This window comes from Oncorhynchus clarkii, chromosome 1 (assembly GCF_045791955.1).
Source record: "Oncorhynchus clarkii lewisi isolate Uvic-CL-2024 chromosome 1, UVic_Ocla_1.0, whole genome shotgun sequence".
Classification (NCBI taxonomy): Eukaryota; Metazoa; Chordata; class Actinopteri; order Salmoniformes; family Salmonidae; genus Oncorhynchus; species Oncorhynchus clarkii.
Genome location: NC_092147.1, coordinates 54622290 through 54648679, shown reverse-complemented (window position 1 = coordinate 54648679; position 26390 = coordinate 54622290). Strand labels below are relative to the sequence as shown.

At 41.6% G+C, this 26390-nt stretch overlaps 1 protein-coding gene across 1 annotated transcript in view; it reads left to right on the top strand.

Moving 5' to 3' along the window:
• Positions 1-7597: 7597 nt before the first annotated feature.
• The window catches only part of LOC139409025 (membrane-associated guanylate kinase, WW and PDZ domain-containing protein 2-like), a 358317-nt gene continuing 339524 nt past the window's right edge, over positions 7598-26390 (top strand). Inside the window, exon 1 of the mRNA XM_071153671.1 lies at positions 7598-8137. Within this exon, the coding sequence (XP_071009772.1) occupies positions 7840-8137 (298 nt within the window). The 5' untranslated portion in view covers positions 7598-7839. The remainder of the gene's footprint in view (positions 8138-26390) is intronic.

The window sequence follows — 26390 nt, the reverse complement described above, 5'->3', positions numbered from 1 at the left end:
ATTTGCTTTGTTCATGTGTTCTCTTATGGGTCAATGATTTTAATTACAATTTAGCAATTATGTTCTCAGCTCAATTACTTAGAAGGGCATGTGGTCCCACCCCTCCCATGTGTTACCATGCACATATTTGGGAGCTCATACACATTCAGGATGTACGGCTTACTAGTTATGGCAAATGTTAGGAAGACCTGGTGGCTGTAACAAAAACAAAACAAAAAAATACATCAAAAACCAGCAAAGGTTTATACTTTGGCCACATCTTTTCACATACGTTTTATTAGGGTATTTTTCATTTACCCTGTTGCTTGGCTCCAGCCATTGGAAGCTCGGTGCATGTACGAAGAAAAATAACATAGTTCAACCATTGATGATGGGTGACGAAAATAATGAAATTGCAAGTAGTCATGTTAAGGTTCTCAATGTTTTATTGGTGGAGTTTTGCATGTGGCTGTGCATTATATGATGCCTGAATAGGGAAGAGGATCTGATCAAGCCAATTAGTATTTTCTTGATCAATTCTTGATCCAAAAAGACACACACCTGTTAATGGGGTTAATTCCACATCTGTCAGCTAAATCAGCTAAATGTATTTCTTAAAAGCCCTTTTTGCATCAGCAGTTGTCACAAAGTGTTTTACAGATACCCAGTCTAAAAATCGAAGACCCATCAATGCATATGTCGAAGCACAGCATCTAGGAAACACTCCCTATAAGTCATAAACCTAGGAACAACATTTTAGAGGAACCATGCTCCGAGGGCTGTGCTGAGTGGAATTTTAAGAGTACATGTGTCCCTTATTGTTATTCAAGATGTTCCAGCGTTCGTAGATGACCCTCAGGGGCTGTAGAGTTGGCAAAAGTTCAACACTCAGGAGTAGAGAGAGAGAGAGAGAGAGAGAGAGAGAGAGAGAGAGAGAGAGAGAGAGAGAGAGAGAATTTCTCCATTTAGTGACTGTGGTAATTTGTTGACTCAAAGAGAGAGATCAATCGATTCCCCACAAACTAGCTAACGCACACAGAATATAATATATATACACTGCTCAAAAAATTAAAGGGAACACTTAAACAACACAATGTAACCCCAAGTCAATCACACTTCTGTGAAATCAAACTGTCCACTTAGGAAGCAACACTGATTGACAATAAATTTCACATGTTGTTGTGCAAATGGAATAGACAACAGGGGGAAATTATAGGCAATTACAGTGCCTTGCGAAAGTATTCGGCCCCCTTGAACTTTGCGACCTTTTGCCACATTTCAGGCTTCAAACATAAAGATATAAAACTGTATTTTTTTGTGAAGAATCAACAACAAGTGGGACACAATCATGAAGTGGAACGACATTTATTGGATATTTCAAACTTTTTTAACAAATCAAAAACTGAAAAATTGGGCAAATGACCTTCAGCAGGCCACAAATGTGCATGTGTCTGCTCAAACAGTCAGAAACAGACTCCATAAGGGTGGTATGAGGGCCCGACGTCCACAGGTGGGGGTTGTGCTTACAGCCCAACACCGTGCAGGACGTTTGGCATTTGCCAGAGAACACCAAGATTGGCAAATTTGCCACTGGCGCCCTGTGCTCTTCACAGATGAAAGCAGGTTCACACTGAGCACATGTGACAGTCTGGAGACGCCGTGGAGAACGTTCTGCTGCCTGCAACATCTTCCAGCATGACCGGTTTGGCGGTGTGTCAGTCATGGTGTGGGGTGGCATTTCTTTGGGGGGCCACACAGCCCTCCATGTGCTCGCCAGAGGTAGCCTGACTGCCATTAGGTACCGAGATGAGATCCTCAGACCCTTGTGAGACCATATGCTGGTGCGGTTGGCCCTGGGTTCCTCCTAATGCAAGTCAATGCTAGACCTCATGTGGCTGGAGTGTGTCAGCAGTTCCTGCAAGAGGAAGGCATTGATGCTATGGACTGGCCCGCCCGTTCCCCAGACCTGAATCCAATTGAGCACATCTGGGACATCAGGTCTCGCTCCATCCACCAACGCCACGTTGCACCACAGACTGTCCAGGAGTTGGCGGATGCTTTAGTCCAGGTCTGGGAGGAGATCCCTCAGGAGACCATCCGCCACCTCATCAGGAGCATGCCCAGGCGTTGTAGGGAGGTCATACAGGCACGTGGACGCCACACACACTACTGAGCCTTATTGTGACTTGTTTTAAGGACATTACATCAAAGTTGGATCAGCCTGTAGTGTGGCTTTCCACTTTAATTTTGAGTGTGACTCCAAATCCAGACCTCCATGGGTTGATAAATTTGATTTCCTGTGATAATTTGTGTGATTTTGTTGTCAGCACATTCAACTATGCAAAGAAAAACGTATTTAATAAGAATATTTAATTCATTCAGATCTATGATGTGTTATTTTAGTGTTCCCTTAATTTGTTTGAGCAGTGTATATGAAAAGCATTCTTTAGAGGGTAATTGCAACTCACCTTCAAAATTCTCCATGTGTAAAGGCTTGCCGAAGGGGGAACAAACCATACAGATTTTTAAAGACTTGAAAAGAGTTTTCAGATGAGCCTATGTTACCTAACTGAGATATTGTAGGGAATGAACTTATAGATCTTAGAGGATGTCTAGGCCTATTCTCCGTTGGGGGGAGTGATTGACTGTTGATCCCCTCCCCCCATCTTCAGGAAAAAAACACCTGTTGTTTGGAGATCCTTGTGTGCGAATTACCCCCTAATGTTGATATTTGTCACGGCTTTCTTCTGTTGAAGGAGAGGCGGACCAAAACGCAGCGTGGTTATTGTGATACATCTTTAATGAAGATGATAAATGAACAATATACAAAACAAGAACTGTGACAAAACCGAAAACAGCCCTATCAAACACAGAGACAGGAACAATCACCCACAAAACCCAACACCAAACAGGCTACCTAAATATGGTTCCATATCAGGCCCAAACACAGAAACAGACAAACAAGACATCCAACATAGAATGCCCACTCAGATCACACCCTGACCAAACAAAACATAGAACATACAAAGCAAACTATGGTCAGGGTGTGACAATATTGTTTAGAAGAAAAACATTGTTTCAAACACAAATGCAGAGACACACACACACACACACCTTTCCCAGAGTCCTTTCTCTGAGACAGACAGATATCTAGAGAGGGAGAGAGAGAAAAAAACGGAGATTCCATTCATTAAAGGTAAGATACAATTTTAAAACCCTTTATTTAATTCTAAATCTTTAGTACAGACCTTTTATACATGTTATAATTAGTTAAACAATTTTACTATGCAATATTTAACCAAGCCAGAATGTTTTTATACACCTAACTTTTTTTTATACAACATACATATATTATTACCGCACAGTACTACACTTTAATACCCTTTAAAAGTTTATATTTATAATTGTCTGTTGTAGGAAAGACTGTATTGTCACGTTCTGACCCTAGTTATTGTGTTAATTGTTTGTTTTAGTTGGTCAGGACGTGAGTTGGGTGGGCATTCTATGTTTTGTGTGTCTAGGTTGTTTTTCTGTGTTCGGCCTAGTATGGTTCTCAATCAGAGGCAGGTATCGTTAGTTTTCTCTGATTGAGAATCATACTAAGGTAGCCTGGGTTTCACTGTTTGTTTGTGAGTGATTGTTTCCATGTCTGTGTTTTACACCACACGGTACTGTTTTCGGTTTTGGTTATTCACGTTACGTTTATTGTTTTTGTATGGAGTGTTCAGTTTATGGGTTTAAATAAACAACCATGGACACTTACCACGCCGCATCTTGGTCCTCTGATCCTTCTCGCCTCTCCTCTTCAGACAAGGAGGAGGAAAACCATTACATGTATTCATATAAAATAAGGCCTTTTGATTATTTTCAAGATTCTCTAGGTGTGTGTAAACCCTGTTCATAACCCCCATCCTTGGGGAAAATAACACCTGTTGTTTGGAGATCCTTATGTGCAAATGTTAATTTTGTTTAGAAAAAAACATTGTTTCAAACACAAAATGCAGAGACACAGACACACACTGAAAAAAACATTGTTTCAAACATAAATGCAGAGACATACACACACACACACCCTGAAAAAAACATTGTTTCAAATACAAATACAGAGACATACACACACACATCCATCCATCCATCTTTCCCAGAGTCCTTTCTCTGAGACAGACAGATATCTAAAGAGAGAGAGAGAAAAAACGGAGATTCCATTGGATTTTTCTCAAGCTTTCGCCTGCAACATCAGTTCTGTTATACTCACAGACAATATTTTTACAGTTTTGGAAACTTTAGAGTGTTTCATATCCTAAGCTGTCAATTATATGCATATTCTAGCATCTTGTCCTGACAAAATATCCCATTTACTACGGGAACGTTATTTTTCCAAAAATGAAAATACTGCCCCCTAGTCACAAAAGGTTAAAGGTAAGATACAATTTTAAAACCCTTTATGTACTTCTAAATCTTTAGTACAGACCTTTTAAACATGTTATAATTCGTTTTTTGAACTATTCCTTTCTTACAGAAAAAAGCCGGGGGGAGGCTCTATGGTCAACAAACACTTCCACCAGTCTCTAAATCCCCATCTTCAAGATGGGACTGGTTCAGACAATGTCTCTTCCCTGCACGATATCCCGCTCAATCCAGGTTCCGTATGTTTTCTTTCCCTGGATTCATTGCCTTTAGACCCAGGTTCTGTCTTAAGGATAGAAGTGCCATTCTTCGTAATTGTTCACGATGTTGAAAAAGATTTTCCACTTGTTTCATTATATCCAGCGATCATACACTGTTTACCAGGGGGCAGGGCTACCGACGTTAAGGCTAATCTGAAGATGGTGCTGGCTAAAACTGGCGAGTGTAGAGAGTATAGGGATATTGTTATCCACGTCGGCACCAACGATGTTAGGATGAAACCGTCAGAGGTCACCAAGCGCAACATAGCTTCAGCGTGTGGATCAGCTAGAAAGATGTGTCGAAATCGAGTAATTGTCTCTGGCCCCCTCCCAGTTAGGGGGAGTGATGAGCTCTACAGCAGAGTCTCACAACTCAATCGCTGGTTGAAAACTGTTTTCTGCCCCTCCCAAAAGATAGAATTTGGAGATAATTGGCCCTCTTTCTGGGACTCAACCCACAAACAGGACCAGGCCTTGCCTGCTGAGGAGTGACGGACTCCATCCTAGCTGGAGGGATGCTCTCATCTTATCTACGAACATAGACAGGCTGAAATAGGGTGCAGGCCAGGCAGCAGGCTGTTAGCCAGCCTGCCAGCTTAGTGGAGTCTGCCACTAGCACAGTCAGTGTAGTCAGCTCAGCTATCCCCATTGAGACCGTGTCTGTGCCTCGACCTAGGTTGGGCAAAACTAAACATGGTGGTGTTCGCCTTAGCCATCTCACTAGAATAAAGACCTCCTCCATTCCTGCCATTATTGAAAGAGATCATGATACCTCACATCTCAAAATAGGGCTACTTAATGTTAGATCCCTCACTTCCAAGGCAGTTATAGTCAATGAACTAATCATTGAACATAATCTTGATGTGATTGGCCTGACTGAAACATGGCTTAAGCCTGATGAATTTACTGTGTTAAATGAGGCCTCACCTCCTGGTTACACTAGTGACCATATCCCCCGAGCATCCGGCAAAGGCGGAGGTGTTGTTAACATTCACCATAGCAAATTTTCAATTTACAACAACAAAAAAATGAAGTTTTCGTCTTTCGAACTCTAGTCATGAAATCTATGCAGCCTACTCAATCACTTTGTTTTAGCTACTGTTTACAGGCCTCCTGGGCCATATACAGTGTTCCTCACTGAGTTCTCTCAATTCCTATCGGACCTTGTAGTCATAGCAGATAATATTCTAATTTTTGGAGACTTTATATTGACATGGAAAAGTCCACAGACCCACTCCAAAAAGCTTTCGGAGCCATCATCGACTCACTGGGTTTTGTCCAACATGTCTCCGGACATACTCACTGCCACAGTCATACTCTGGACCTAGTTTTGTCCCATGGAATAAATGTTGTGGATCTTAATGTTTTTCCTCATTTTATTGCGTTTGCAATCGATGACAAATAATCTGCTCAGACCCCAACCAAGGAGCAGCAAAATTCGTGCTATAAATTCTCAGACAACCCAAAGATTCCTTGATGCCCTTCCAGACTCCCTCTGCCTACCCAAGGTCGTCAGAGGAAAAAATACAACAGCCATGCCCTAAGTTCACTAGAACAGGGGCCATACTCTTTCAAATGTTCAAACACATTCCACAGTTCAACAAGGTCACTACACATCAATCATCATGACAGCTTTAGCATAAACAAATGCACTATCAGGTTACATAAACACTCACTAGGTAGTGTGAGAACAGAAGGACAGGATGTACATATATGGGTATAACCACGTGCACATTGCATTCCTCATACTATAAAATAATTCCACGGAATTCTAAACAAATATTTTCTGTTATTCAAAATAGTGTTGCCCACAGCCATTTGGCATAGCCAGATCAGGACCTAACATAAGGACAACCCAGTGTATGCTATTCTGTTCTTCTGAAATAGATTACATTTTCTTCATATCATGCTTCTTTTGACCGCCACAGCCCTTGAAGTATATAATAGTATAGTATAATGTTGTTGCTCCATCCTTAGTTTTTTCCTATCACAGCCATTAAACTCTGTAACTGTTTTGAAGTCACCATTGGCCTCATGGTGAAATCCTTGAGTGTCCTTCCTCCCCGGCAACTGAGTTAAGAAGGACACCTGTATGTTTGTAGTGACTGGGCGTATTGATACACCATCCAAAGTGTAATTAATAACTTCACCATGCGCAAAGGGATACAATGGCTACTTTATTTTTTGCCATCTACCAATAGGTGCCCTTTTTTGAAAGGAAACCTCCCTGGTCTTTATGGTGGAATCAAATTCACTGCTCGACTTAGGGACCTTGATAATGTGTGGGGTACAAAGATGAGGTAGTCATTCAAAAAGCATGTTACACTATTATTGCATACAGAGTAAGCCCATTTAACATATTATGTCACTTGAATTTTTACTCCTGAACTTATTTAGGCTTGCCATAAAGGGGTTGAATACTTATTGAAAATGTTGACAATTCCATTTTGACATTATGCCAAGCCTAAATATTGTGTGTAGGCCAATGACACTCAATCTCAATTGAGTCCACTTTAAATTCAGGTTGTAACACAACAACATCTTGAAAAGGTAATGGGGTGTGAATACTTTATGTTGGCAATGTAGGCTACACTACCTTTTAACTGACTGAACACAGACCATTAGACACTCGTGGTGTGTAATGCAGCTATCACAGACAAGTTAGACAGCCGACATCAGATGCTTTTTTTTGTTTGTTACTGCAATAGCATAATAATACATGGAAAACGTTGTGGTGGAAGAGGATGACGACGAAATAAACGATTTGATGCTTGTTGCTTTAAATCTGCGCGTGCTCAATCTCAACTAGTCTATGCGCTATGAGCAATCTGGCGGTGCAGACTACAGAACATTCATTTGCGATTTTTTTTCCTTTCCATCCATCCATCCATCCCTCCTCTCCGAACCATTAATCTCCCCTCCTCCAGACTTCACATCCGGTTCACCCGCTAGTAGCCTATCTTCTGTGTCTTGCCTGTGTGTGTGTGTGACGGCCTGATTCTCCACCGAGCTGTACTGCAGACCCCTACCTGAACGCGCTGCGTGCTAGACGGATACTACGCCTGGCGTGCATCGGTGATGGAGCTACCGTCGGCGCTCTGATCTGGTGGGAGCCGATCTGTATGACACAAAGGCCGGGATGAGACGATAGGCTATCGGATGGGCGCCTCGGTTTGGTGATACTCGCTCAACGATGTCCAAGAGCCTGACGAAAAAAAATCACTGGACCAACAAAGTCCACGAAGCGGTCGTCACCAGGAGCATAGAGGGAGAATTTGGCTTCGAGCTGAAGGGGGGCGCGGAGATTGGGCAGTTCCCCTACTTCGGGGAGGTGAAACAAGGAAAAGAAACAGTCCAGAGCGGCAAGCTGGCCCAGGATGAGTTGCTGCTTGAGGTCAACGAAACGCCGGTGGCCGGGCTCACCACCCGGGATGTTCTGGCTGTCATCAAACACGGCAAAGATCCGATCCGCTTCAAGTGTGTCAAACAAGGTGAGGTATGCCAGACGGGGCCAAAGGCGTAAAAGCATGAACATTGAATGAGTGTGTGTGAGCCGCCGCCACACAGCGCAAGATAAGGAGCCATCTGTCTGGTTGTAGCCTATTTTATGTATGTCTACTCATCAGAAATAGCCTACATATGTGTCGTCAATGGGTAGGCATATTGCAAACTATGTCACTCAAATGGAAGAGAGATAGTGTCCAGAAGCATAGACTATTGGCACATTTCCATACAGGATTTACCCCAGTGTTTATACCCAGAAGGGCGTAGGTGCACATTTTGCTATGGGGTCACCTCTGATGTTGACATGCACTACTACTACCAGAGGTGGAACCAAATCACAGTTATTCTACTAACAAGCAAGTCACAAGGTCTGAGTCTCAAATTGAGTCCGAAGTTGGCCTGGTCAAGTCCAAGTTGTGTATTCTAAGAACAAGTCAAGTCACAAATTTATACATGCACTGACTTCAATGCTACCAGACAGCCTTTTTTTTTTTAAATAAAAAAATAATAATCTACAATACATTTTGATTATGTAATAATGAATTCCAAATGTAAAATTATTAATATCAATACATTTTTTACATGCCAAAAGACCAGTAGGCCTATGCTAGTAATTGTTGCTTGGTTCCCCATTATTCCTGGTGAGCTTGCAAAGTAGATAGTGAATATTCTTGATCACCAAACCATTTTTGGAGCTGCATATTTATTTATGGCAGCTGCACCCAATTATATAGCTGTACAGCAAACCAGCGGTCTGTTTGCTAGCTCAGTGGCTCTCAAACCTTTTGACCAGTGACCCCTAAAAAGGAGTGGTTAAAAGTTTGCGACCCCCACCCCCCCAGCACATGCTCGCGAATACACGTGAACATGCGCACACAATCTCTGCGCAAAGGTAGCCTGTCATTACAGCCATAAACGGTGATGCTTTTTTAAAACATAAGACACAGAAATAATCTGCACTTTATAACTGCATTTTGAGATGAAATTAATTCATTTTAGCAGTCAATATCAACCAAGGATATCATGTCACATTCTCACTCAGCCTTTTGAGGGCCCTAAGTGAGATTTGGTTGGTGGGCCCCCCAATCTTCTGGCAAAACGTTTTAGTGGCCCCTCTCTTGACGAAGGACTGCAATTCTACTAGTTTTGTCATGGGCCAGAAAGACGTAAAAAAAAAAAGTTTTACAGCTCATTTCCCAGAAGCAAGGCAATTAACATTTTTTCAGTAGAAAGACGATGCCCATAGCTTCCCCCATGAAGTTGCACAACGATTTAAGTCAATAGTTTTAATCAGTATGATATATTTGGGGTTGAAGTGGGAAATCTGAAGTGATAACTTCAGATATTTTCAGTGCCAATGTCATGCGTTTTCCCTTATGATATGACATGCTAATACTTTTCAGTCTACGTTTCTTTTCAGGGCTGGGTTTTATTTAAATGTTACCCATTCAGAAACACCTGCAAAGTTCTTCCTCTCCTCAAGTCGTGACTGAGCCAAACAACTTTTTGCCATAGCCTACACTTCACCGTCTGAGCCATGGAGCAAATTAAAATACGGGGTGCAAATTTACGTTTTAAACTTAAGCACCAAACTATCATAATCTGTTGAATAATTTGAAGTTTCACTTATTTTTTAGCTATTCTGAAGAACAAATATTTTATAAATGGTAAAATTGCATGTGTATGATTTGTATTTTGCAACCCTGCTTCCCATCGCTACAAGATGAGTGTGGTTTTGACCACGCTCCACTGCTTTGATTGGTGCAGCAAGAAGTCTCTATCCTATAATGAAAGGACAACCTCGTAAGAAGTCAGAACTTGTTTATCTATTTTTTTTGCTGTTTTTACAGTTGTATTGATGTTTCATGTCCGATGCACTCAGGGTGTTTTTTGTTGTTGTCTCTTGTCTCTTGATGGTTGAATCCTCCATATACCAGTCAAAAGTTTGGACACACCTATTCAGTCCGGGGTTTTTCTTTATTTTGACTATTTTCTACATTGTAAAATCATAGTGAAGACATCAAAACTATGAAATTACACATGGAATCATGTAGTAACCAAGCTGATTTTTTGGGGGGTGGGTCCTTAAATGAAACTGATGTATTTCTTTATTTATCACAATTTAGCCAATTTTCGTTTTTAATGCAAGGCCGACAGACAAGTTCCTTACTTTCTCCCCCTTCCACTTGCCTCTTCCATTTGGGTGGTAATGCTGAAATTAGTTGTCTGTAATTTTGAGTAGAGCAGACAAGGCCTGATGACATAATTTACAAAGATTATACCTTTATAGAAATATATATATTTATTATTATTTTATTTTTTATTTTATTCAATTAGTACATTTTAGATTAGCCATAATATTTGTTGTAATATTTGTTCTCTTTTCTATTGGATTAAACTGAAATTGCAACCAACTCTCTATATCTTGTTTGAAAAATAGCAATATTTTGGAGTTCATTTTCAAATAACCAAAAGTGAGAGGTTGTAGTCTGAATAAAGGGGAAAAGGCCATTCTTGCACATGGGGTGAGATATTCTTACTAATCTGCTAGAGAACCAGTTTGGATTGAAGTATACTTTTTGTATGCCTGAAGCCTTTGGTGAGAGGTCTTATGCTTTAATATTCCTTGTGAGTACATCAAACTGGTATGCCATCCAACCGTGCAGTTTTCCCTTACTTAAAGGCTTTAATTTCATCAAGAAGTTCCTTCAATGTAATTTGGCCTTCACATGAGTCTTTCTGTACAGCTGTTAATTTTACATTAGTAATAGTAAAAAAATACTTACAATTTACTTTGGTTGGTCGAGATGGAGGAGACTGAAACGGAAACATATGCTTTGCTTCCTCAGTTTCCGTCATTTGTTTCTGTTAGTCCTTTTTGGTAGCATTTCTATGTTGAAGAAAGTGGTGCATTTTTTTCCCCATATTCCATCCAGTTCGCATTATTTTAATAATATATTACACTTAATCTTTCTTGAATAATTTCCTCCATTTCTTTTTGTTTTTCCTCTAACGTATTCTGTGCCTCTGATACTGTTTTTGTTGCTATCTATGTGTACTGTTAAGTCCCTCTTTTTTTTCCCTTTCTTAATATTAATTATTTGGACTTAAATTGCTTTTCTTTTAAGATGAATATTGAATTGCATGGTCTCTAAAAGCACATTTTAAAAGTGTCCCAAACAATAAGGGGGATCTGCTGTACCTGTCGGAAAAAGTAATTTCTTAATTATTCTGTCCTGGTTAAAAACAAGTTTTCATCCAATAGGCTTCGATTCAATTTGCAATACCCTCGCCCATGTGGAAATTCTGTAAGACTAATGTATATGCCAATTATTTGATGGTCTGGCCGCATTCTTTTCCCTATCTATACTTTTTAAACTTTTGGTGCCAGCGAAAGTGACATAAGGAAGTAGTCAAGACGACTAGCTTGATTGAACCTCTGCCATGTATACAGTGGGGCAAAAAAGTATTTAGTCAGCCACCAGTTCTCCCACTTAAAAAGATGAGAGAGGCCTGTACAAAATGAGAAAAACAAAATGACATTTTAGGATTTTTAATGAATTTATTTGCAAATTATGGTGGAAAATAAGTATTTGGTCACCTACAAACAAGCAACATTTCTGGCTCTCACAGACCTGTAACTTCTTCTTTACGCAGGTGTGATGTTCGGATGTACCGATCCCGTGCAGGTGTTGTTACACGTTGTCTGCCACTGCGAGGACAATCAGCTGTCCACCCTGTCTCCCTTGTTGCACTGTCTTAGGCGTCTCACAGTACTGACATTGCAACTTATTGCCCTGGCCACATCTGCAGTCCTCATGCCTCCTTGCAGCATGCCTAAGGCACGTTCACACAGATGAGCAGGGACCCTGGGCATCTTTCTTTTGGTGTTTTTCAGAGTCAGTAGAAAGGCCTCTTTAATGTCCTAAGTTTTCATAACTGTGACCTTAATTGCCTACTGTCTGTAAGCTGTTAGTGTCTTAACGACCATTCCACAGGTGAATGTGCATTAATTGTTTATGGTTCATTGAACAAGCATGGGAAACAGTGTTTAACCCCTTTACAATAAAGGTCTGTGAAGTTATTTGGATTTTATATTTTGATTGTTCAAATCCATTTTGATTTGTCACATGCTTACAAGCCCTTAAAAAACAATGTCGTTTTAAGAAAATAGAGTTAAGAAAATATTTACTAACTAAACTAAATACAATTTTTAACAAAAGTAACACAACAAAATGACAATGAGGCTATGTACAGGGGGTACCGGTACCGAGTCATTGTGCAGGGGTACAGGTTAGTCGAAGTAATTTGTACATGTAGGCAGGGGTAAAGTGACTATGCATAGATAATTAACAGTGAGTAGCAGCGGTATAAAAACAAAAGGGGGTGGTGTCAATGCAAATTGTCCAGGTGGCCATTTGATTAATTATTCAGCAGTCTTATGGCTTGGGGTAGAAGCTGTTAATTAGTGTTTTTGTCCTAGACTTGGTGCTCCGGTACCACTTGTCGTGCAGTAGCAGAGAGAACAGTCTACGACTTGGGTGACTGGAGTCTTTGACAGTTTTTGGGACCTTCCTCTGACACTGCCTAGTATATAGGTCCTGGATGGAAGGAAGCTTGGCCCCAGTGATGTACTGAGCCATGCACACTACTCTCTGTAGCGTGTTATGGTCATATGCCAAGGAGTTGCTGGTCAGGAAGCTCTCTGGTGCAAATGTAGAACTTTTTGAGGATCTTGGGACACATGCCAAATCTTTTCAGTCTCCTGAGGGGGAAAGATGTTGTCGTGCCCTCTTCACAACTGTTTTGGTGTGTTTGGACGATGATAGCTGGTTGGTGATGTGGACACCAAGGAGCTTGAAACTCTCGATCCGCTCCAGTACAGCCCTGTCAATGTGAATGAGGGTGTGTTTTGGCCCTCCTTTTCCTGTAGTTTACGATCAGCTCCTTTGTCTTGCTCGTGTTGAGGGAGAGGTTGTTGTCCTGGCACCACACCACTGGCACCACATCACATCAGGCCTGCCACCGTTGTGTAATCAGCTAACTTAATGATGGTGTTGGAGTTGTGTTTGGCCACGCAGTCGTGGGTTAACAGGGAGTACAGGAGGAGACTAAACTCGCAGCCCTGAGGGACCCCAGTGTTGAGGATCAGAGTGGCAGTTACCTACCCTTACCACCTGCGGGCGGCCCGTCAGGAAGTCCAGGATCTAGTTGCAGAGGGAGGTGTTTTGTCCCACTGTCCTTAGCTTAGTGATGAGCTTTGTGGGCTCTATGGTGTTAAATGCTGAGCTGTAGTCAATTAACAGCATTCTCACATAGGTGTTCCTTTTGTCCAGGTGGGAAAGGGCAGTGTGGAGGCGGTATTTGAGTTGGAGTGCGTCTAGGGTATCCGGGATGATGGTGCTGATGTGAGCCATGGCCAGCCTTTAAATTCATGGCTACCGACGTGAGTGCTACTGGGTGGTTTGCTTTGCTTTCTTGGGCACAGGGACAATGGTGGCCTGCTTGAAACATGTTTTAATTACCGACTCGGTCAGGGAGAGGTTGAAAATGGCAGTGAAGACACTTGCCAGTTGGTCCGCGCATGCTCTGTGTACACGTCCTGGTAATCCATCTGGCCTTGCGGCCTTGTGAATGTTGACCTGTTTAAAGGTCTTGCCCACATCTGCTACGGAGAGCGTGATCAGACCTTGTCCCTGATCAGACCAGGTTTACCTTTAGCAATATTTTGGTAATTTGATTTAAACAATGCCTTCAGAAAGTATTCACACCTGTATACTCTTTCCACATTTTGTGTTACAGACTGAATGTTAAGTTGATTAAATTGATATTTTGTGTCACTGGCCTAGACACACAATACCCTATAATGTCAAAGTAGAATTCTGTTTTTTTAAATGTTAATTTAAAAATAAATGTTTGTTTGTGAACAGAGCCCCATATCCAGAATGCTGAGTGGACTATTGTCTAGGTTAATCTCTTTGTATGTGATGGAGTTGTGGTGGAATTTGTGGGCATCGCTTTCTTTTAGTTGTTTGCAGAATTGAACAGCTCTTTTCTGAATTTTTATAACTAGCGGGTATTGTCCTAACTCTGCTCTGCATGCATTGTTTGGGGTTTTGCATTGTACACAAAGTCCATGGAGAATTTTGCTAAAGTATAGTCCCTCAATTGGGTGTTTGTCCCATTTAGTGAATTCTTGGTTGGTGAGTGGACCCCAGAACTGAAAATCATAGAGGACAATGGGATCTATTACTGATTTAAAGTATTTTTAGCCAGATCCTAATTAGTGTGTTGAGTTTTATGTTCCTTTTGATGGCGTTAGAAGGCCCTTCTTGCCTTGTCTCTTAGATCTTTCACAGCCGTGTGGAAGTTATCTGTGGTGTTGGTGTTTAGGACAAGGTAGGTATAGTTCTTTGTGTGCTCTAGGCAATGGTGTCTAGATATATTATTATTATTTTAAATCTGGCTCCTGGACCTTTTTTGGAACACTATTTTATGTCTTTCTGAATTTCACTGTCAGGGTCCAAGTCTGACAGAAGATCTAGGTGCCACTGTAGGCCCTAATTTGTTGAGGAAAGAAGCACCAGCTGATCTGCAAACAGAAGACATTTGATTTCAGAGTTCAGTAGGGTGAGGCCGGGTCCTACAAACTGTTCTAGTGTCCTCACCAATTCATACATACACTGCTCAAAAAAATAAAGGGAACACTAAAATAACACATCCTAGATCTGAATGAATGAAATATTCTTATTAAATACTTTTTTCTTTACATAGTTGAATGTGCTGACAACAAAATCACACAGAAATTATCAATGGAAATCAAATTTATCAACCCATAGAGGTCTGGATTTGGAGTCACACTCAAAATTAAAGTGGAAAACCAGACTACAGGCTGATCCAACTTTGATGTAATGTCCTTAAAACAAGTCAAAATGAGGCTCAGTAGTGTTTGTGGCCTCCACGTGCCTGTATGACCTCCCTACAACGCCTGGGCATGCTCCTGATGAGGTGGCGGATGGTCTCCTGAGGGATCTCCTCCCAGACCTGGACTAAAGCATTCGCCAACTCCTGGACAGTCTGTGGTGCAACATGGCGTTGGTGGATGGAGCGAGAAATGATGTCCCAGATGTGCTCAATTGGATTCAGGTCTGGGGAACGGGCGGGCCAGTCCATAGCATCAATGCCTTCCTCTTGCAGGAACTGCTGACACACTCCAGCCACATGAGGTCTAGCATTGTCTTGCACTAAGATGAACCCAGGGCCAACTGCACCAGCATATGGTCTCACAAGGGGTCTGAGGATCTCATCTCGGTACCCAATGGCAGTCAGGCTACCTCTGGCGAGCACATGGAGGGCTGTGCAGCCCCCCCAAAGAAATGCCACCCCATACCATGACTGACCCACCGCCAAACCGGTCATGCTGGAGGATGTTGCAGGCAGCAGAACGTTCTCCACGGCGTCTCCAGACACTGTCACGTCTGCCACGTGCTCAGTGTGAACCTGCTTTCATCTGTGAAGAGCACAGGGCGCCAGTGGCGAATTTGCCAATCTTGGTGTTCTCTGGCAAATGCCAAACGTCCTGCACGGTGTTGGGCTGTAGTAAGCACAACCCCCACCTGTGGACATCAGGCCCTCATACCACCCTCATGGAGTCTGTTTCTGACCATTTGAGCAGACTCATGCACATTTGTGGCCTGCTGGAGGTAATTTTGCAGGGCTCTGGCAGTGCTCCTCCTTGCACAAAGGTAGAGGTAGCGGTCCTGCTGCTGGGTTGTTGCCCTCCTACGGCCTCCTCCACGTCTCCTGATGTACTGGCCTGTCTCCTGGTAGCGCCTCCATGCTCTGGACACTACGCTGACAGACACAGCAAACCTTCTTACCACAGATCGCATTGATGTTCCATCCTGGTTGAGCTGCACTACATGCACCACTTGTGTGGGTTGTAGACTCCGTCTCATGATACCACTAGAGTGAAAGCACCGGCAGCATTCAAAAGTGACCAAAACATCAGCCAGGAAGCATAGGAACTGAGAAGTGGTCTGTGGTCCCCACCTGCAGAACCACTCCTTTATTGGGGATGTCTTGTTAATTGCCTATAATTTCCACCTGTTGTCTATTCCATTTGCACAACAGCATGTGCAATTTATTGTCAATCAGTGTTGCTTCCTAAGTGGACAGTTTGATTTCACAGAAGTGTGATTGACTTGGGGTTACATTGTGTTATTTAAGTGTTCCCTTTATTTTTTGGAGCAGTGTACATATACATGGTTTTCAGACCCAGTCTTATAGCAAAGGGTCTAAACACTTATGTAAGTAAGGTGTTTCTTGTGTGTGTCAGTATGTGTATAATATATTATACAGTGAGGGGGAAAAAGTATTTGATCCCCTGCTGATTTTGTACGTTTGCCCACTGACAAAGAAATGATCAGTCTATAATTTTAATGGTAGGTTTATTTGAACAGTGAGAGACAGAATAACAGCAAAAAAATCCAGAAGAACGCATGTCAAAAATGTTATGAATTGATTTGCATTTTACTGAGGGAAATAAGTATTTGACCCCCTCTCAATCAGAAAGATTTCTGGCTCCCTGTTGTCTTTTATACAGGTAACGAGCTGAGATTAGGAGCACACTCTTAAAGGGACTGCTCCTAATCTCAGTTTGTTACCTTTATAAAGGACACCTGTCCACAGAAGCAATCAATCAATCAGATTCCAAACTCTCCACCATGGCCGAGACCAAAGAGCTCTCCAAGGATGTCAGGGACAAGATTGTAGACCTACACAAGGCTGGAATGGGCTACAAGACCATCGCCAAGCATGTTGGTGAGAAGGTGACAACAGTTGGTGCGATTATTTGCAAATGGAAGAAACAAGAACTCTCAATCCCCCTCGGCCTGAGGTCCCATGCAAGATTTCACCTCGTGGAGTTGCAAGGATCATGAGAATGGTGCGGAATCAGCCCAGAACTACACGGGAGGATCTTGTCAATGATCTCACGGCAGCTGGGACCATAGTCACCAAGAAAACAATTGGTAACACACTACGCCGTGATGGACTGAAATCCTGCAGCACCCGCAAGGTCCCCCTGCTCAAGAAAGCACATAGACATGCCCGTCTGAAGTTTGCCAAAGAACATCTGAATGATTCAGAAGACAAAGGGGTGAAAGTGCTGTGGTCAGATGAGACCAAAATGGAGCTCTTTGGCATCAACTCAACTCGCCGTGTTTGGAGGAGGAGGAATGCTGCCTATGACCCCAAGAACACCATCCCCACCCCACCGCTTTGGGGGATGTTTTTCTGCTAAGGGGACAGGACAACTTCACTGCGTCAAAGGGACGATGGACAGGGCCATGCACCATCAAATCTTGGGTGAGAACCTCCTTCCCTCATCCAGGGCATTGAAAATGGGTTGTGGGTGGATATTCCAGCATGACAATGACCCAAAACACACGGCCAAGGTAACAAAGGAGTGGCTCAAGATGAAGCACATTAAGGTCCTGGAGTGGCCTAGCCAGTCTCCAGACCTTAATCCCATAGAAAATCTGTGGATTGAGCTGAAGGTTCGAGTTGCCAAATGTCAGCCTCGAAACCTTAATGACTTGGAGAAGATCTGCAAAGAGGAGTGGGATAAAATCCCTCCTGAGATGTGTGCAAACCTGGTGGCCAACTACAAGAAACGTCTGACCTCTGTGATTGCCAACAAGGGTTTTGCCACCAAGTCATTAAGTCACTAAGTCATGTTTTGCAGAGGGGTCAAATACTTATTTCCCTCATTTAAAATGCAAATCAATTAAAAAATATTTTGACATGCGTTTTTCTGGATTTCTTTGTTGTTATGCTGTCTCTCACTGTTCGAATAAACCTGCCATTAAAATTATAGATGGATAATTTCTTTGTCATTGGGCAAACGTACAAAATCAGCAGGGGATCAAATACTTTTTTCCCTCACTGTATGTGTGTGTACATACATACATACATACAATCATACATACATACATACATACATACATACATGCAGTTGATGTCGGAGGTTTAAATACACCTTAGCCAAATACATTTAAACTCAGTTTTTCACAATTCCTGACATTTAATCCTATTAAAAGTTCCCTGTCTTAGGTCAGTTAGGATCACCACTTTATTTTAAGAATATAAAATGTCAGAATAATGGTAGAGAGAATTGTGTATTGGTCAGAAGTTTACATACACTCAATTAGTATTTGGTAGCATTGCCTTTAAATTGTTTATCTTGGGTCAAACATTTTGGGTAGCCTTCCACAAGCTTCCCACAATAAGTTGGATGAATTTTGGCCCATTCCCACTGGCAGAGCTGGTGTAACTGAGTCAGGTTTGTAGGCCTCCTTGCTCTAACACTTGCTCTTCAGTTCTGCCCACAAATGTTCTATTGGACTGAGGTCAGGGCTTTGTGATGGCCACTCCAATACCTTGACTTTGTTGTCCTTAAGCCATTTTTCCACAACTTTGGAAGTATGCTTGGGGTCATTATCCATTTGGAAGACCCATTTGCGACCAAGCTTTAACTTTCTGACTAAAGTCTTGAGATGTGGCTTCAATACATCCACATAATTTTCCTGCCTCATGATGCCATCTATTTTGTGAAGTGCACAAATCCCTCATTCAGGAAAGCACCCCCACAACATGATGCTGCCACCCTGTGCTTTACGGTTGGGATGGTGTTCTTCAGCTTGCAAGCCTCCCCCTTTTTCCTCCAAACATAATGATGGTCATTATGACCAAACAGTTCTATTTTTGTTTCATCAGACCAGAGGATGTTTCTCCACAATGTACGATCTTCGTCCACATGTGCAGTTGCAAACCGTAGTCTGGCTTTTTTATGGCAGTTTTGGAGCTTCTTCCTTGCTGAGTGGCCTTTCAGGTTATGTTGATATATAGGACGCATTATACTGTGGATATAGATACTGTTGTACCTGTTTCCTCCAGCATCTTCACACGGTCCTTTGCTGTTGTCCTGGGATTGCACTTTTTGCACCAAAGTACGTTCATTTCTAGGAGACAGAACGCGTCTCCTTCTTGAGCGGTATGACGGCTGCGTGATCCCATGGTATTTATGCTTGCGTACTATTGTTTGTACAGATGAACGTGGTGCATTCAGGTGTTTGGAAATTGCTTCCAAGGATGAACCAAACTTGTGGAGATCTACAATTGTTTTCTGAGGTCTTGGCATATTTCTTTTAATTTTCCCATGACAAAGAGGCACTGAGTTTGAAGGTAGGCCTTGAAATACATCCACAGGTACACCTCCAATTGACTCAAATTATGTCAATTAGCCTATCAGAAACTTCTAAAGTCATGACATCATTTTCTGGAATTTTCCAAGCTGTTTAAAGGCACAGTCAATTTAGCGTATGTAAACTTCTGACCCACTGGAATTGTGAAACAGTGGAATAAGTGGAATAATCTGTCTGTAAACAATTGTTGGAAATATTACTTGTGTCATGCACAAAGTAGACGTCCTAACCGACTTGCCAAAACTATAGTTTGTTTTATTTATATGTTTTATTTATATATATATATATATATATATATTTATATATATATATATATTTATTTTCAAACATTTCTAAAAACCTGTTTTTGCTTTGTCGTCATTGGATATTGTGTGTTGACTGTTTTTTATTTTTAATCCATTTTAGAATAAGGCTTTTACGTAACAAAATGTGGAATAAGGGAAGGGTTCTGAATAGTTTTCGAATACACTATACATCTATGGCAAGACCTTCTATAATGGATGTCTAGCAATGATCATCAACCAATTTGACAGGGCTTGAAGAATTTGTTAAATAATAATGGGAAAATGTTGCACAATCAAGATGTTTTTCTCACATCGGTCACGGAGAGCGAGATCACACTGTCATTTGGAACAACAGGGACTTTCATGCAGGCCATTTGATTAGATGTTCAAGAGTCTTATGGCTTGGGGGTAGAAGCTGTTTAGTAGAAGCCTCTTGGACCTAGACTTGGCGCTCCGGTACCGCTTGCCGTGCGGTAGCAGAGAGAACTTCTATATATATCTATACATCCACACAGTATGAACGCCCAGTAGCTGTCTGATTTGTCAACACACACACACACACACACACACACACACACACACACATTCTGTGGTTGATTCAAACAGTTTAATTGGTGCTTTAAAGCAGGTAAAATTGGTGTAGATCCAATCAGAAAGGTAGGGAGGGAGAGAAGGAGCAAGGGATAAGAGAGGAAGAGGTCAAAGGGATGAGGAAGAAAGAAAGGAAGAGTGAATGGGGGAAGAAGAACAAAGAAAGGAAGTAAGATTTGAAAGAGAGGAAAGTAATGCAGATGGACTCAGCGGGAACAATCCAGAAAGGAATAGTATAGATAGTGAGTGAGTGAGAGCCGTTTTCTGTGAGTTTGTGCAGTGTTATAGAATTAATTATACAGTATTCACTACTTCACTTTTTCCACATTTTGTTGTTAGGGCCTGAATTTAAAATGGATGACATGTAGATTGTGTCACAGGCCTACACACAATACCCCATCATGTCAAAGTGTAATTATGTTTTTTGAGATTTTTTTACAAATTCATGAAAAGCTGAAATGTCTTGAGTCAAGTATTTAAAACCTTTGTTATGGCAAGCCTTAATAATTTCAGGAGTAAGAATTTGCTTAACCGTTCACATAATAAGTGGCACGGACTAACTCTGTGCACAATAATAGTGTTTACCGACATTTTTTAATGACTACTTCTTCTCTGTACCCCACACATTGAATTATATGTAAGGTCCCTCAGTCGAGCAGTGAATTACAAAATAGAAATTCAACCACAAAGACCAGGGAGGTCTTCCAATGCCTCACAGAGCAGGGCACCTATTGGTAGATGGCAAAAAAACAGACATTGAAAATCCCTTTGAGCATGGTGAAGTTATTACTTACACTTTGGATGGTCTATCAATACACCCAGGCACTACAAAGATGCAGGCGTCCTTCCTAACTTAGTTGCAGAAGATGAAGGAAACCAGTAATGTACTGAACTATACTCTACTTTTCTTTACTGTACTATAAAGTGCTTTCCAAACTTGTGAGAGAGACAGAGACTTTCCACACTCTTACTTTGACCACCAGACGACAGAAAGAAAACTGAAAATGGTTGAAAAACGTGGTAATATACAGTCGTGGACAAATATTTTGAGAATGACACAAATATTAATTAACACAAAGTTTGCTGCTTCAGTGTCTTTAGATATTTTTTGTCAGATGTTACTATGGGATACTGAAGTATAATTACAAGCATTTCATAAGTGTCAAAGGCAATTACATGAAGTTGATGCAGAGTCAAAAGTGTTGACCCTTCTTTTTCAAGACCCTTCTTGGAGAATGTGTTGACCCTTCTTTTTCTCTGCAATCCGCCCTGGCATGCTGTCAATTAACGTCTGGGCCACATCCTGACTGATGGCAGCCCATTCTTGCATAATCAATGCTTGGAGTTTGTCAGAATTTGCGGGTTTTTGTTTGTCCACCCGCCTCTTGAGGATTGACCACAAGTTCTCAATGGGATTAAGGTCTGGGGAGTTTCCTGGCCATGGACCCAAAATATTGATGTTTTGTTAGTTATCACTTTTGCCTTATGGCAAGGTGCTCCATCATGCTGGAAAAGGCATTGTTCATCACCAAACTGTTCCTGGATGGTTGGGAGAAGTTGCTCTCGGAGGATGTGTTGGTACCAGTCTTTATTCATGGCTGTGTTCTAGGCAAAATGTGAGTGAGTGTTCTAGGCTAAATGTGAGTGAGCCCACTCCCTTGGCTGAGAAGCAACCCCACACATGAATGGTCTCAGGATGCTTTACTAATGGCATGACACAAGACTGATGGTAGCGCTCATCTTGTTTTCTCCGAACAAGCTTTTTTACGGATGCCCCAAACAATCAGAAAGGGGATTCCTCAGAGAAAATGACTATACCCCAGTCCTCAGCAGTCCAATCCCTGTACCGTTTGCAGAATATCAGAATATTGTCCCTAATGTTTTTCCTGGAGAGAAGTGGCTTCTTTGCTGCCCTTCTTGACACCAGGCCATCCTCCAAAAGTCTTCGCCTCACTGTGCGTGCAGATGCACTCACACCTGCCTGCTGCCATTCCTGAGAAAGCTCTGAACTGTTGGTGCCCCGATCCTGCAGCTGAATCAGCTTTAGGAGATGGTCCTGGAGCTTGCTGGACTTCCTTGGGCGCCCTGAAGCCTTCTTCACAACAATTGAACCGCTCTCCTTGAAGTTTTTGATGATCCGATAGATGGTTGATTTAGGTGCAATCTTACTGGCAGCAATATCCTTGCCTGTGAAGCCCTTTTTGTGCAAAGTAATGATGACGGCATGTGTTTCCTTGCAGGTAACAATGGTTGACAGAGGAAGAACAATGATTCTAAGCACCACCCTCCTTTTGAAGCGTCCAGTCTGTTATTTAAACTCAATCAGCATGACAGAGTGATCTCCAGCCTTGTCCTCGTCAACACTCACACCTGTGTTAATGAGAGAATCACTGACATGATGTCAGCTAGTCCTTTTGTGGCAGGGCTGAAATGCAGTGGAAATGTTTTTTGGGGATTCAGTTCATTTGCATGGCAAAGAGGGACTTTGCAATTAAATGTAATTAATCTGATCACTCTTCATAACATTCTGGAGTATATGCAAATTGTCATCATGCAAACTAAGGCAGCAGACTTTGAAAATTAATATTTGTGTCATTCTCAAAACTTTTGGCCATGACTGTACAGTACCAGTCAAAAGTTTGGACACACCTACTCATTTCAGGGTTTTTATTTTTTACAATTTTCTACATTGTAGAATAATAGGGACAACATCAAAACTATGAAATAACACATATGGAATCATGTAATAACCAAAAAAGTGATTCTTCAAAGTAGTCACCTTTTGCCTTGATGACAGCTTTGCACACTCTTGGCTTTCTCTCAACCAGCTTCATGAGGTCACCTGGAATGTATTTCAATTAACAGGTGTGCCTTTTTAAAAGTTAATTTGTTGAATGTCTTTCCTTCTTAAAACGTTTAAGCCAATCAGTTGTGTTGTGACATATACAGAAGATAGCCCTATTTGGTAAAAGACCAAGTCCATATTATGGCAAGACGAGCTCAAATAAGCAAAGAGAAATGACAGTCCTACTATAATTTCTTTACGACATGAAGGTCAGTCAATCTGGAAAATTTCAAGAACTTTGAACGTTTCTTCAAGTGCAGTCGCAAAAAACATCAAGTGCTATGATGGAACTGGCTCTCATGAGGACCGCCACCGAAAAGGAAGACCCAGTTACCTCTGCTGCAGAGGAGAAATTCATTAGAGTTAACTGCACCTCAGATTGCAGCCTAAATAAATGCTTCACAGAGTTCAACAGACATCTCAACATCAACTGTTCAGAGCAGACTGCGGGAATCAGGCCGTCATGGTCGAATTGCTGCAAAGAAGTCACCACTAAAAGACACCAATAATAAGAAGAGACTTGCTTGGGCCAAGAAACACGAGCAATGGACATTAGACCGGTGGAAATCTGTCCTCTGTTCTAATTAGTCCAAATTTGAGATGTTTGATTCCAATCGCAGTGTCTTTGTGAGACGCAGAGTAGGTGATCGGAGGATCTCTGCATGTGTGGTTCCCACCATGAAGCATGGAGGAGGTGCTGTGATGGTGTGGGGTGCTTTTATGGTGACACTGTCAGTGATTTATTTAGAATTCAAGGCACACTTAACCAGCATGGCTTCCACAGCATTCTGCAGCGTTACGCCATCCCTTCTGGTTTTCACTTGGTGGGACTATAATTTTTTCTTCAACAGGACAATGACCCAACACACATCCAGGCTGTGTATGGGCTATTTGACTAAGAAGGAGATTGATTGAGTGCAGTATCAGATTACCTGGCCTCCACAATCACCCAACCTCAAACCAATTGAGATTGTTTGGGATCAGTTGGACTGCAGAGTGAAGGAAAAGCAGCCAACAACTCCTTCACGACTGTTGTAAAATCATTCCAGGTGAAGCTGGTTGAGAGAAGCTGTCATCAAGGCAAAGCGTGGCTACTTTGAAGAATTTAAAATCTGAAATATATTTTGATTTGTTTAACACTTTATTGGTTACTACACGATTCCATATGTGTAATTTCATAGTTTTGATGTCTTCACCATTATTCTACAATGTAGAAAATAGCAAAAATAAAGAGAAACCCTTGAATGAGTAGGTGTGTCTAAACTTTTGACTGGTACATACAGTACCAGTACCAGTATTTAACAAGCGTTTAGTAAACTTAGCAATATAAAATCTTGCCTCCTTATAATGCACATTGTTAAAGAAAAGTTTCCAAATAAATTATAGCGTGAGATTATAAGGTTTACAGTATTTATTTGCTTTTTGCATCGTGCTTTTGCATTACAAAAATGTTGGAAACCTCTATTCTCTATTCTTCTCTCTATTCTTATCTGGCAATGTACATCTCTGATTGAGAATATTTTAGTCCCCCTTCTAGGAGCCTGATGATTCAAACGATATTCATGTTATGCTTATGTTTATTTCTTCTATGTTGAGGGAGGAGTGTGAAAGAGTGCCATGTCAAAGGTCACCAGTCATCATTTGTTTATTTTTGTGTGATCATTAAAAAATTCACTAATTTCATTCTGATGTAAAGCACACATTAATTTAATTTGGACACCGTGTTTCCTGTCCTATTCTCCTGAGTACATGCTTTCTGTTAGGGTCTGTGTAGTTACTAGGTTTGAATGTTGGGAACCTAGTTACTGAGATTTACCAGAATGTACGGCCCAAAATCACTCCCTTTTCCCGAGACAAATAACTGAGAAACCAGTAAATTATAATAAATTATTAATATGAAGAGCATTGTGTGAAATTAAACTTATATTATATGCAATGTTTAAATCTGACTTCTGCATGATGAATCATCAACACTCAGGATGGGTACAGACAGCCCATCTCAGTATGGAGTTCAGTTCACAATGCATGTAGACCTATCATCAACAAATGTATTTATATAGCCCTTCTTACATCAGTTGATATATCAAAGTGCTGTACAGAAACCCAGCCTAAAACCCCAAACAGCAAGCAATGCAGGTGTAGAAGCATGGTGGCTAGGAAAAACTCATTAGAAAGGCCGAAACCTAGAGAAGAACCAGGCTATGAGAGGTGGCCAGTCCTCTTCTGGCTGTGCGGGGTGTAGATTATAACAGAACCAAGATGTTCTGTGGCCAAGATGTTCAAATGTTCATAAATGACCAGTATGGTCAAATAATAATAATCACAGTAGTTGTCGAGGGTGCAACAATGACTTGGCCCCTGTAATAGGATTAGAGGCAGAGAATCAAAGTGGAGAGAGGGGAACTGGCCAGGCAGAGACAGCAAGGGCGGTTCGTTGCTCCAGAGCCTTTCCGTTCACCTTCACACTCCTGGGCCAGACCTCACTCAATCATTTGACCTACTGAAGAGATGAGTCTTCAGTAAAGACTTAAAGGTTGAGACCGAATCTGCGTCTCTCACATGGGTAGGCAGACCATTCCATAAAAATGTAGCTCTATAGGAGAAAGCCCGGCCTCCAGCTGTTTGCTTAGAAATTATTGGGACAATTTGGAGGCCTGCATCTTGTGACCGTAGCGTACGTGTAGGTATGTACGGCAGGACCAAATCGGAAAGAAAGCTAGGAGCAAGCCCATGTAATGCTTTGTAGGTTAGCAGTAAAACCTTGATATCATCTCATCATCGTAAAGTTTTATGTCTGTGGTACAGTAATATAAAGACTGAATGCGCATATAATTTACCCATCTCCATCTGGCTTTCAGGGGTCACCTTCAGGTAATACATTCCATGCAGTATTAGCCATTTAATTAGCTAATTAATGATGGGTTATTTATAGTAAGCTTCTAACTTATAGCCTCTCTCTTGCGCAATACGAATGCACCTGTGCTCTGCTGGACTCTCTCCAAGGAGAGTCCCATGAAGGAAAAGCTAGACTAGAATAGCTTGCTGGACATAATTTTGTTATACCAATGGGATATTCAAAGATTATACCAATGGAATATTCTCTGTTGTTTGCTGAACGTTAAATACAACAGCCAATAGAACTCACAGGTAGTTTGAAAGAAGAGTGAATATGCAATGGAGGAAGGCTAGAGCAGTTATTTATTCAGACCCATAAAAATTCAATCTTCACTTCATGAAGAGAAGTGAAGGCCTT